This window comes from Cetorhinus maximus, chromosome 2 (assembly GCF_964194155.1).
Source record: "Cetorhinus maximus chromosome 2, sCetMax3.hap1.1, whole genome shotgun sequence".
Taxonomy (NCBI): Eukaryota; Metazoa; Chordata; class Chondrichthyes; order Lamniformes; family Cetorhinidae; genus Cetorhinus; species Cetorhinus maximus.
Window position 1 is genome coordinate 45,696,397 of NC_135880.1, and position 12,567 is coordinate 45,708,963.

Consider the following 12,567-nt stretch of genomic DNA (forward strand, 5'->3'; position numbering starts at 1 on the left):
AAACAGAATACTCGAAGGTCTGTGACAACCCAAGGCAGCCCAAAATCCTGGCCTCTACTGAGATTTTATCTGCACAATTTTTTCCTTTACGATGTAAGGTTTGCTGTCCCTTGCTCATTTATCCAGAAAGACCCCATCACATGTTTCTCTTTCTAACTACCATTCCAGATTCCAGGGTTTTGTCCCCAATGCTTTAAGCAGGAATGCACCATGTTAGGAACTTCCATACATTTGTAGCCTTTTAAATAGTTTCATTCTGCATTCCCTTTGCCTGACTTATCATAATTCAAAAAGTAGCAGTGTTTTCTCTGTATCATTTACTCCATACTTCCAGAAGGTCAGTTCTTGGTCATTTTTCAGGGCCAAAAATAGCCAAGCTGCTTCAGTCTTCCCTCAACTCAGTCATCTGATGTGAGGGATCGCCTTCATGGCTTTGTTCTCTATTTCTTCCATTAGGTTGCTTCTAACCAGACCCAATAATAGTTTAAGTGAGACCTCCACCCAAACACACACTACTGTTTTCGCGAAAACCCATACAATGCTTTGGCCCACTGAGCCTTTCAAGAGTGTTTGACACTTTTTTCATTTTATAAACATAATTGATCTCAAAGTGTGAAGACCACAAAAAGTAGTAGTAGTAATTCAGCAGCCACAGGTCACACACTACTATTTATACCTTTCTTTTGGTTACAATTCAGGCTGTGGTGCAGTTCAACCTTTTCTTTGCCCAAATAATTGTTATTTCATGTGTGTCGATCGGAAACATGAAATCTGTTTCTTTTTTCACAGCTGCTGGCTAACCTAAGTATTTTCAGCATTTTCTGTTTCCCAGGCCCATGGGATCACCAGAACCTGCAAGTTGCCCTCCAAGTCACACACCATCCTGATCTGTTTCCTCTTTATCATTGGGTCAAAATTCCGAAACTCCCTACCTAACAGCATTTGAGAAGACCTACAGTGTATGGACTCCAGCGGTTCAAGAGCAATTAGGGATATTCGAAAAATGCTGGCATTGTCAGTGACTTCCACATCCAATGAATGAATTTTTAAAGAAGTTTCATATGTAGGGCTTAACAGCAGCTCATACCTTTCCTTGTAGGATATTCACACCACACACACTTCCAGCAGGGATCATCAAATATCAAGGGTAACTTAAAAGCCAACTGAATTTTCTTCTCCCTAATTGAGAATGGGTCAACTGTACCATTCCTGTGATTTCCCCATATGCAATAATCTGGCCCATTAATATGAGAGTCAGGAAGACAATTTTTGCCATCAGGGGAAAAGGGGCAGGATATGATTCACACAGTTGGGAAACCTGAAGTCTGCTGCTCTTTTGAACTTAGTGCTGAGTTCAGAGTTCGAAAAGATCCCATTTTATTTGTTGCAAGGGCCTTAATCCACAGTTTGGGAGTCATGAATTGATGAGTAGATGTAAACACTCTTGAAGGGTGGATAAGGTCTGTACAACTGTGATGATCTGAAGTTTTTTTTTAAATCCCCTGCTCCTTAAACTTACAAAAAAAATGGGCTGCTGCTTTCAGAGTTTTAAAGAAGCAGCATCTGGTCATGCAGTTTCAATAGAGTTCTTTGTTGACATTTTCCCAAAGGGCTATTATTGTATCATTATGAATGCTTGCCCAAGTTTCAAGAGCTACAATTATCTCTACAGGGGCTTCTGAGTTAGCAGTTTTATTGATGGTTCGAAGAAGCTATTAAAGGATTAGCTGTCTTTGATGGAAGTCTGGAAAGAAGTTTTGTTCTTATAAGAGATTAACCACTTGAGATTTAGTAGCTTTGAATGGGTTTTATGAATGGAAGGTTTTCCCCCCACTATCAAGTGTGCATGAGAGAGAGCTGTGTTAGATTGCTACAGGTTTATTATTCTTCATCGCCATATTGCACCTGAGGTCTTCCCATAGTAGATACTGGGCGAATGGCTATAGGAGCAGCATGGAGGGCATCAGGGGCCAGTGGGGGGTGGGTGACAGGCATGTGTTGGCCTGGAGGGGCCATGGGGGGGGGCGGGGGGTGAATGCAGTGCCTGAGGAATGAGGGCTAGCTAGCCTAACAGCCTCTGAAATAATTGGGACAAAGCTAGAGAATCAAGGCAGGCCTTGGTACTCGCTTGTTGCTGTGGCTGCCTATGCTCGGCTTTTGGGGTTGGCAGGCCCAACTCCACCCCGCACCACCAATCCCTCTCCCTCCAATGAAGCGAAAATTGCATGATTCGGAATGCTTTTTAACTGACGTAGGTCCAGCAAGTTGTGTGTGGTTGAGGACATGACCGGAATTCAATGGATTTGTTTGTAGAGGCTGATTTGGGAGTGGATTCAACAAGAAATGGTGACTTCTATGAAGTCCAAATCACAGCTCTGACACTTTAGGACTTTCCTCAGAGTTCGGCAGGGATACAGGGTGAAGGGAAGAAAGCCTTGCACTGGCTATAACCCATAGCATCGCTGGTCAGTTTGGGCAGACTGAGAAATCGGCCCAGTAGCAGCTGTAGCAAAATAGAAGATCCAATCCAAGTTTCAACAGCTGCCAGTGTTTATCTCAAATAGTTCCTCTCAGTGGGAGTCTTGATGCCTCCAGTGGCATTGGCACCGACTCAATCTACCCGCCTCAGTAGCAAAAATCCAAATCTAACTATACCAAGGACTCAGGGTCAAAGCTAATTTTATAACTTTGTCAATTTAAATTGGTGCGAGAATTATGTGCTAAAGAACCAATATGGTGACCATAGAAACTTTCAACACAGCCACAGAAAATAAAAGGCCCTGCAAATATCCCTCTTCAAACAACTAGTCATAATTCACCATGTTTGATATCAACAAATGTGATCAAGCATTACTTCATCATCCCTATTTAACATGAAGTTGATGATCCTTATTTATCTAAAAATAAGCAAAATAGAAGTTCTGTGTATTTCTAATGCTGAATATTAAGGTTGCAGAAATGTACCACACATCTCATTTATCAATACTAGTGCGAGTATTAAATGTCAGCTTTGACTGTTGCTGAAGTTCCACTGTAGATCTTGGTTTAAAAAAAACATGGAAATGTTTTCAAATCGATGCCAATTCCACTGGATTCCCACTGGGAAGAATTATTTGAGATAAACACTGGCAGCTGTTGAAACTTGGACTGGATCTTCTATTTTGCTGCAGCCTCTACCGGGCCGATTTCTCAGTCTGCCCAAACTGACCAGCGATGCCATGGGTTACAGCCAGTGCAAGGCTTTCTTCACTTCACCCTGTACCCCCGCCGAACTCTGAGGAAGGTCCTAAAGTGTCAGAGCTGTGATTAGGACTTGATAGAAGTCACCATTCCTTGCTGAATCCACGCTCAAATCAGCCTCTACAAACAAATCCCCTGAATGCCAGTCATGTCCTCAACCACACAAAAGCACCACCATCACCCATGTACATGCCCAAAATGACTGGCTCAACAAATTTATTTCAAGCTTCTTGTTCCCACCTTCAAATTAATCACTGACCTCAGTCACCTCCTCCATCTGCATGCCCTAACACAGCAACCATTTCTCTAACATTTGCCTACTTACTTCTTGCTCCACCAGTAGCAGCTACTCCTCCAGCCACTATGTTCCTGTCCTCTTTAACTCCCGCAACTTCCTTCCCAACTTTTCAAAGTCCCTTAAACACCCTCATCTTTGATCATGTTTGCCCTATACCACCATTCTCCTTGTTTCAGTCTCCACATCTGTCCATTGTCCAATAAAGTACACCAAGATGTTTTTCCCTATGCAAGGAGCTCTACAGTATGCAAGTCATCGTACTGCCACACGGGCCTTTTACATGCCACTGAAAAAATGGGAAGAATAAGTCCTACTCTGTATTTATATTTCCAAAAGTGGTGTAACCAATAACAACAAGGGGAAAAATGTTATTAGCACGCCAAAGAAAAAAATACTGACAATTACTTGTTCTACATGAATTTGGTGGGCAGAGTGTTATGTATGCATGTTCTCCCAAAACAGAACAGCGGAACATAATTATTCAAGGAAACAGTTAATCCAATCTGGCATAATTTGCTTATCTATTGTAGTGCAATCTCTCTAAACAAGAGTAGACAGATCGGTGAAGTCCTGTATCCATGCTATACAGAGATTGTTCCTTCCTAACCTGTTTATAGCATGGAATAACTGCAGTGGATAGACTAATGACCACAATAAGATAATAAACAAAAGCTTTTATGGGAAAGCCTGTTGTTTCTTTTGATAATTTAAATATTTCGAAATACTTGCAAGGTTTTATTGGCACCAGAAAAAATAACTGTGGAATTCTGCTACAGAGGATAAAACTTCCTACCATCAGCCTTAATTTGTAACATAAATTTGTAAAATCAAAATACTGCTGGAAATCAGAAATAAAAACAGAAAATGCCGGAAATATTCAGCAGGTCAGGCAGCACCTCTGGAGATAGAGAAACAGAGGTAACTGCGAGAACAGTTCTGATAAAAAGTCATCAAACTGAAACATTAAATCTGTTTCTCTATCCAAAGATGCTGCCTGGCCTGCTGAGTATTCTTAGCATTTTACATCTGCAATTAATGTTCGACTAAATAGAGAGAGAACCTTACCCAATCTTCGACATTAGGAGGTGTCTCATCCTGCATAGGACTCTTATCCCACAGGATGTTTTCTTTACCATATCTCATGATCTTGCTTCGTGTTTTAAAGGCAAAGAAGATGATTAGACCTAAAGCTATTACAATCAGGAATCCCATCACAATTGCAAGGGCCTAGAGAGAGACACCAGAAAAAAGTTAAACAATGACCAGGCCTGTATCGGTACAATCACATTGATCTGGCACTGCTATAAAAGGGAAATAGAAAAGTGTATGTATTAACTGCCTCGTTATTTTAGGAAAATTATTAAAGTGGTTCACCTTTTTAACAATCTTTAGTTGTTGCAGAAATGTGGGTTAAGTGCCAGTGTGAACGATTCCACATAATTCTGCATGTAAATATTGTTTGAGAAGTCACTAACTCATTATAAAAGAACTCTCATCAGAACTGCCAAATAATGCTAGGCACACACAGGACAAACATTCATATGATCTGGTATACATTTAACAGCTTCCACAGAATTGTTACAGTGCAGAAGGAGGCCATTTGGTTCATCATGTCTGCTCCGGCTTCCTGAATGAGCAATTCACTTAGTGCCATTCTCCTGCCTTCTCCCCATAATTCTGCACATTCTTCCTTTTCAGATAACAGTCTAATTCCCTTTCCAGTGCTTCAATTGAACCTGCCTCCATCACAATCTCGGGCAGTGAATTCCTGACCTTAACCACTCACTACATGAAAAAGTTTTTCTCATTTCGTTTTTGCTTCTTTTACCAATTACTTTAAATCATTGCCCTCTCCTTCTCGATCCTTTCAAGAGTTGGAACAGTTTCTCCCTCTCTTCTCTGACCAGCTCCCTCATGATTTTGAATATCTCTAACAAATCTCCTCTCCAAGGAAAACAGTCCCAATTTCTCTTCATAACTGAAATCCCTCATCCCTGGAATCATTCTCTTGAATCTTTTTTGCACTCTATCCAATTCCTTCACATCCTTTCAAAATGATTGGTAAGTTTGACTGGGAATAATTATCCGGAGATGGACATTTTGTATAGGGTATCCTGGCTATGAATTTACCTTTAACATGACATCTTTTGCAAAATATACATTGCGGACGGATTTTTTTTTGTCATCTGACATGCGAAGATGCTCATGAGTGTCCAAACCACCTAAGACATGAGGCAGAGCTCATCCAAATGTTTTCAACAGACCTTCATATTTTTTTAGATATCTCATTGTTAGTATCCTTTCCATTCCAGTATGTCTAAAACGCATGAACGTACACAATTTTCACATGCCTTCAGCTTAACTTTATTTACAAATAGCCAAATCGAGTTTATTATCTTACTTCACATGTTAACCATGGTAAGACTTGATTTTTTATAGAGTTTACAAAACTTTTAATTCTAAAAGGTTATATTACAGAGTCGATAGTTAGATTACTGGAACAACACAATACTGCTGCAGGATGTGGAGGGTGCGGGCTTAAAATTTGTTTACCCATTTAGGAAACTGTAGGTCATTAAAATTGTTCTTATTCATAATGGCTTTAGTGCAAATTCAAAGTGAAGGAACTTAATAGCACAATGCTAGCATTCTATTCCTACTTACTATATTACTTCACTGAGTATAGAGAATATTCTATATATTTATACTAGAGTACACAGACAAAATCTAGTGACAAATGAAACAAGTTTAATTGAGCATATTTACTAGTTGCACATGAATGACATGTAAAATACTTGCCTCTTGTGGTTCTACCACACAGTAGTGATAGAGATATTGATTTGTGTAGACACCAGAGGTAGATGGGATATAGAACTGGTTGCAGAGAGTCAGTAACTGATTGTAGAATACTGATCCTGCAGCCTGCGCTGTTGGATTCACTCCCATGATGTAGACTATTGTAGCCACAAACATTATAAAACCAATGACTGCACACAAAATCATCAGAATTAAATAAAACTTCCTTGTTCTCGAAAGCCTGGCCTTAGAAACGAGTATGATAAAGACAACCAAAAGTCCTATAAAGCTGACAGCAGCTAGTGCGATCATGAAGCCTTTGGCAGCCCGTGGATCAGTGTAGCCACCTCCATATCCATATGCTCCAACTCCAGCACCGTATCCATAACCTGTACCAGATCCAAAGCCTGCACCAACACCCCCGTATCCTCCATATCCACCATATCCCATGCCATTCCCTACCCCCATCCCTCCTCCATAATAGTCCATGTCCCAGGGTAAAGTTGATGCCACACACGCAAAGATTCCGATGCTCATCACAATGATGAGGACTGCTAAAATTTTGATAATTCCTGGAGGGGAGGACCATTTGTAGAAGTACTGTGTTTCATCTGGATAATAGGAACCAGCAGGCTGGGATCGTATCTCTCCATCATATAGATCCTTGCTTGGTGCATAGACTGAACCGTGGCTGTAATGTTGGAGGAAAAATAATTAATACAATGCAGCCTATACACGTCCACAACAAAATGGGTATTATTCTACACAACAGTGTTTCCAAGATTATTTAATCAGAATACAAAATTTATAGTATTCCAAGGACCAGCAATGAAGATCAATGATCAGCAGATTCATTGTTTAAAAGTTGAACATTCTAGACTGTTCAGCTGCTGTTTACTATTCAGACATATGAAAACAGAAAAATTTGATAACTTTAACTAATTTAAAAAAGGACTGGCCGTTGTATTTTTAAAATCATACCAGAGACTAATCAAATTGTGAATTGAGAAAAGTATATTCTACATAAATTTTTCACATCTTTTATCTGGTCCAGATATACACAACCCAGGAAGGTCATGGATTCAAGCCCTGGTCTGTAATAGTTGGAGCCAGCAACAGAGATGTAAAGTATGGCCTCAGTGCTTTGATGGGGTAGAAATCCACCCAAGTTCTCATTAACAACTGCTATTCTGATGCAGAGGAACTAGAGTAGGAACCAACATGTTTATATTTCATCTGATAACCTTCAAACTTGAGAACGTAGCATGTGATAATTATGCAACACTAATGGGAGGGAGAGCAATTAGAAAGTTTGCCATGCTTTACTGTGCCGTTGTGTACATTAAATGAAGCCACATCAAAAAGAACAATTTCATAGACAATCCATGGCAAAAAACACATACGGATTAAAGTGGACAGCTTTTACCATCCCTATTGTAATCCCTGTGGTAGTCCAGTAGATAAATATTCTGCATTGTGGAGCACTGAAGAATTTAGACCAGCATGGTCCCAGTTTCAATCCCTGGTCTATGCAATTAGCTCGGTCAGCAACAGTGCCTGTTAAAATGGCATCAACTGGGACACTAGAGCAGATCTTGTACAGTGCAGCAAGATTCCAGCTTTAGTTACAAAGTGAATATCAGCATTTATAGGATCACTATTAGTTACAGGTGGGGTATCAGGGCAATACTAGCTACATATAACTAATAAAGTTATTATATTGGTTTTTAGGGATGAGCGTACTATTAGCTATCTGTTTACTAACAGCAATTTAGTATTAATTGCTGAGGAATCAAAGTTCATTCCATCCCTTCATTTCACTTTATTTGTAAAATACTCGTGACAGTGAATAGCTGAGCAACGAGTACCAGGAAAATCCAAGATCGAATCCACATTCAGTGCTAACTGAATTGGTCTCACGAAATTGTGGTTACAGGTGCTAAAATTAGCCAAAGTATTCCTGGGTGAGAAAGAGAGGGGTGGGGGAATTCACCCGAGGTTTCCTCCAAATCCTCCTTTTAGGAGAGGGGGGGGGGGGGGGAGGTGTGTGCAGTAGACATCAGACAGAAACAAGGAGGTAAATCAAGCATGGTTGTTCATGGCTTACTTCTTCATGCTTAAAGCTGGGCCAAGTGAGAATCAGGAGCTGAGGTCTGAGGGGCCGAGTGCACCCCAGAGCCTTCAGGAAATTGAGAAAAGGGATGTCAATTGGAAACATTTATTTACAAGTCTGAATTATACCAGCTCAAAGTAGTATCGATTTTGATGTTAAAATTAGAAGTTAAGCAGAAGAGAAAAAAAAAAACAAGTCTCGCAAAGAAATGCCCAGTTTTGTGGCTGAGAAATACTCACTGGTACTCGCTCCCGGAATGGTAGGGAGGTGGGCTGTCGTATATTCGCCCCGACATTTCCACACTTCTAACTACAAACCTCCTGTGACCGTGTGGGGATTTCTTTCCTCTCCAAACTCACAAATTCCGCTCAAACCCTAACAAACACCAAACAAACAGCATCAGAGTCAAAGCAATGAAACTCCCTTCCCCACCCCACCCCCCAATTAAACACAAACAAAAGAACATCTATCCTCAACCTCCACAGTCAACAGATCACCACAACAATTGAATTTTTGCAAACGTGGAATATAAAACCGTTGTGATCTTTGCAGAAGAAAAACAATTTCGAGCATTAAAAATCAACATCTACATTTTTTCTAAAAAGTTACGTCGTCTCCGTACTTAACTGCCGCTGTTGCACCTGAACCAGCTCAACCTGACCTGGGAACAAGCGCCCTCCTCCTGGCCACAGGCTGCATACCAAAAAGACACATCAATCACAGGCAGACCCCCCGCCTCCAGCTCAGTGCAAAACCAACACAAGCAAGAATGCAATACGAGTGAGCGCCTCACCTGATCCGCAACCAGCAGCTTTTCAGCAGTGAAAGAACCAGATATCAAAAGCGGAATTCATTTATTGAACTCCCTTTAAAAAAAAACCTAAAAACCGTAGTCATTTTTTTTTAACAATGTTGATGCATTTTGGTCTTTTAAAAGCTTGCATTCATATGGAGTCTTTAGTGTCCCATGCAAGGAAAATATCCGGTCCTGCCGTATTTTTGTGTTTACTGACGTTTCCTTGACCATTTTATTTATATCGTCCCTTTCAATCACATTTATTTCGAAAGTTTTATGTTCCTCCAGAATAAGTACTCCATCTGTGATGAAGAGGTATCACGAGAGATAGAGACTAGGTGTAATGCAAATGACTCAACGATTTGGATAATTATCTGTAAACAGAAACTGGAAAGCTCTGAAATGCACGTCATCGTGACACTCCCTACTTTAGAGATAGGTAAACAAAAACGTTTATCGAAAGTTATCATCTGGTATTATAAAGGACAGCATACTGTTATTTGGCGAACTGGCCTCTACCTTGCCAAGGCTGAACCATCCAGTATGTCCACCTGTCATGATGGGAACTCATTGTTTTGTGAACTTGGATATTCGATGCTATATTGTACATTCTGCATTCCATGTGGGATCACACAGGCCAAAAGGCACCTGTTTGGGTGACTGCATTGAGGGGAAAAGATGGCTAAATAAAGTCAGTGAATCATATCAACTCTTAATCTCATTAAAAATGTCATCATTGGTGGGTCCAACGCTGCCAATCTCCCCATGCACCACAAATCCACCAGCAACCATTGAGACATTATTTCCCTTACCATCACTGACTTCATGTCCTCTGGAGATCTTCCCCCCTCTTCCCAATCCCACATCCAACCTCATTGTCCCCCAAACTCTCACAACCCACTTCTCCTTTCTGGGATCAAAAAACAGGAGTTCCATCATTTCAGCTTGTTCTTGACCCATGGAATTTATTTCTTCCTATCTTGACTTTTTCTCTTATCCCACCTGCACCAGCAATTCTTAGAACTCCCTCTGCCACTTTACAAGTTTCCTGACCCTAACCAATGCCTTTTCACCATGGATACCCAGTCTATACCTTGAATAGAGGCCCAGTTTCCATACATCACTGCCCTCCTTTGCCTGGCTAGACTTGTTTCTACATTGAGAAACTTCTCCTTTAACTCAACTTACTTCCTCCAAATAAAGGGTGTCACTATTAATACTCTCTCTAAGCTGTGGGCAGTGTGGTGCACAGCCATCTGGAAGTTGCCGCACAGACCGAGTACAAGTCGAGCTCTTTATGTTACAGTTTTTGTGCAACCACGGAAAACATTTAAAAGGCCCATGTTCATAAATGGATAGGCTGTGCTCAGCAAAATATATTAAAGGGAATTTTGGGAATCCAAATGGATCTCAGCCATGCCTGCCTTTTCATGGGGTATGTGGAACATTCTTTGTTCCATTCTACTCAACTCCAGATACCTCTATTTTAAAATTCATTTACAGGATGTGGGTGTCACTGGCTGGGCCAGCATTTATTGCCCATCCATAATTGCCCTTGAGAAGGTGGTGGTGAGCTGTCTTCTAGAACTGCTGCGTCCATGTGATGTAGGTACACCCACAGTGCTGTTAGGAAAGGAGTTCCAGGATTTTGACCCAGCAACAGTAAAGGAACGGTGATATATTTCCAAGTCAGGATGGTGGGTTACTTGGAAGAGAACTTCCAGGTGGTGGTGTTCCCATCTATCTGCTGCCCTTGTCCTTCTAGATGGTAGCAGTCGTGGGTTTGGAAGGTACCGCCTAAGGAGCCTTGGTAAGTTTCTGCAGTGAATCTTGTAGATGGTACACACTGCTGCTACTGTTCGTTGGTGGTGGAGGAAGTGAATGGCACCCCTTCCACAAACAATCAAGCAGGCTGCTTTGTCCTGGACGGTGCCAAGTTTCTTGAGTGTTGTTGGAGCTGCACTCATCCAGGCAAGTGGAGAGTATTCCATCATACTCCTGACTTGTACCTTGTAGATGGTGGATAGGCTTTGGGGAGTCAGGAGGTGAGTTACTTGCTGCAGGATTCCCAGCCTTTGACCTGCTCTTGTAACCACAGTATTTATATAGCTAGTCCAGTTCAGTTTCTGGACAATGGTAACCCTGCCCAGGATGTTGACAGTGGGGGATTCAGAGATGGTAATGGCATTGAATGTCAAGGGGCAATGGTTAGATTCTCTCTTTTTGGAGATGGTCATTGTGTGGTGTGAATGTTGTCAGCCCAAGCCTGGATATTGTCTAGGTCTTTCTGCATTTGGACATGGACTGCTTCAGTATCTGAAGCGTCAGGAATGATGCTGGACATTGTTCAACCATCAGCGAACATCCCCACGTCTGATCATATGATAGAAGGAAGATCGTTGATGAAGCAGCTAAAGATGGTTGGGCCTAGGACACTACATTGACGAACTCCTGCAGTGATGTCCTGGAGCTAAGATTGGAGTTGGATTGACCTCCAACAACCACAACTATCTTCCTTTCTACTGGGTATGATTCCAACCAGCAGACAGTTTTCACCCTGATTCCCATTGACTCCAGTTTTGCTAGGGCTACTTGAAGCCATACTTGGTCAAATGCTGCCTTGATGTCAAGAGCAGTCACTCTCACCTCACTTCTGGAGCTCAGCTCTTTTGTCCATGTTCAAACCAAGGCTGTAATGAAGCCAGAAGTTGAGTGACCCTGGCGGAACCCAAACAGAGTATCAGTTTGACGTATTTGTGGCACTTTCTGAAGAAAACTAGATGAGAGAACATGAGAAAAATATGAGGGGACTTTAGGGAGGATGAGCAAACTGACCATAGCACCATGGTACAGGGAGCCATTCAAGTCGGGGGAGAAAAGAGAAATGTAATTGTAATCAGGGATAGTATAGTTAGGGGAATAGATAGTGTTCTCTGTAGCCAGGATCGAGAGTCCCGAAGGTTGTGTTGCCTGCCTGGTGCCAGGGTTAAGGATATCTCATCTGGGCAGCAGAGGAACTTGGAGTGGGAGGGGAAAGATCCAGTTGTCGTGGTCCACGTAGGTACCAACGACATAGGTAGAACGAGGAAAAAGGTTCGGCTGAAGGGATACGAGCAGCTAGGGGCTAAATTAAAAAGCAGAACCAAAAAGGTAATAATCTCCGGATTACTACCTGAGCCACAAGCTAATTGGCACAGAGTCAATAAGATTAAAGGGGTAAAAGCGTGGCTTAAAAATTGGTGTGGGAGAAATGGGTTCGAATTCATGGGACATTGGCACTAGTACTGGGGAAAGTGGGAGCTATTCGATTCGGATGGGTTCATT

General features: G+C 41.6%; 1 protein-coding gene across 1 annotated transcript in view; it reads right to left on the bottom strand.

Moving 5' to 3' along the window:
* The window catches only part of LOC144690010 (uncharacterized), a 96,682-nt gene that overhangs the window by 23,648 nt on the left and 60,467 nt on the right, over positions 1-12,567 (bottom strand). Inside the window, exons 9-10 of the mRNA XM_078557545.1 lie at positions 6,338-7,025; positions 4,604-4,765 (exon numbers count right to left, since the gene is read on the bottom strand). Coding sequence (XP_078413671.1) covers positions 4,604-4,765; positions 6,338-7,025 — 850 coding nt within the window. The remainder of the gene's footprint in view (positions 1-4,603; positions 4,766-6,337; positions 7,026-12,567) is intronic.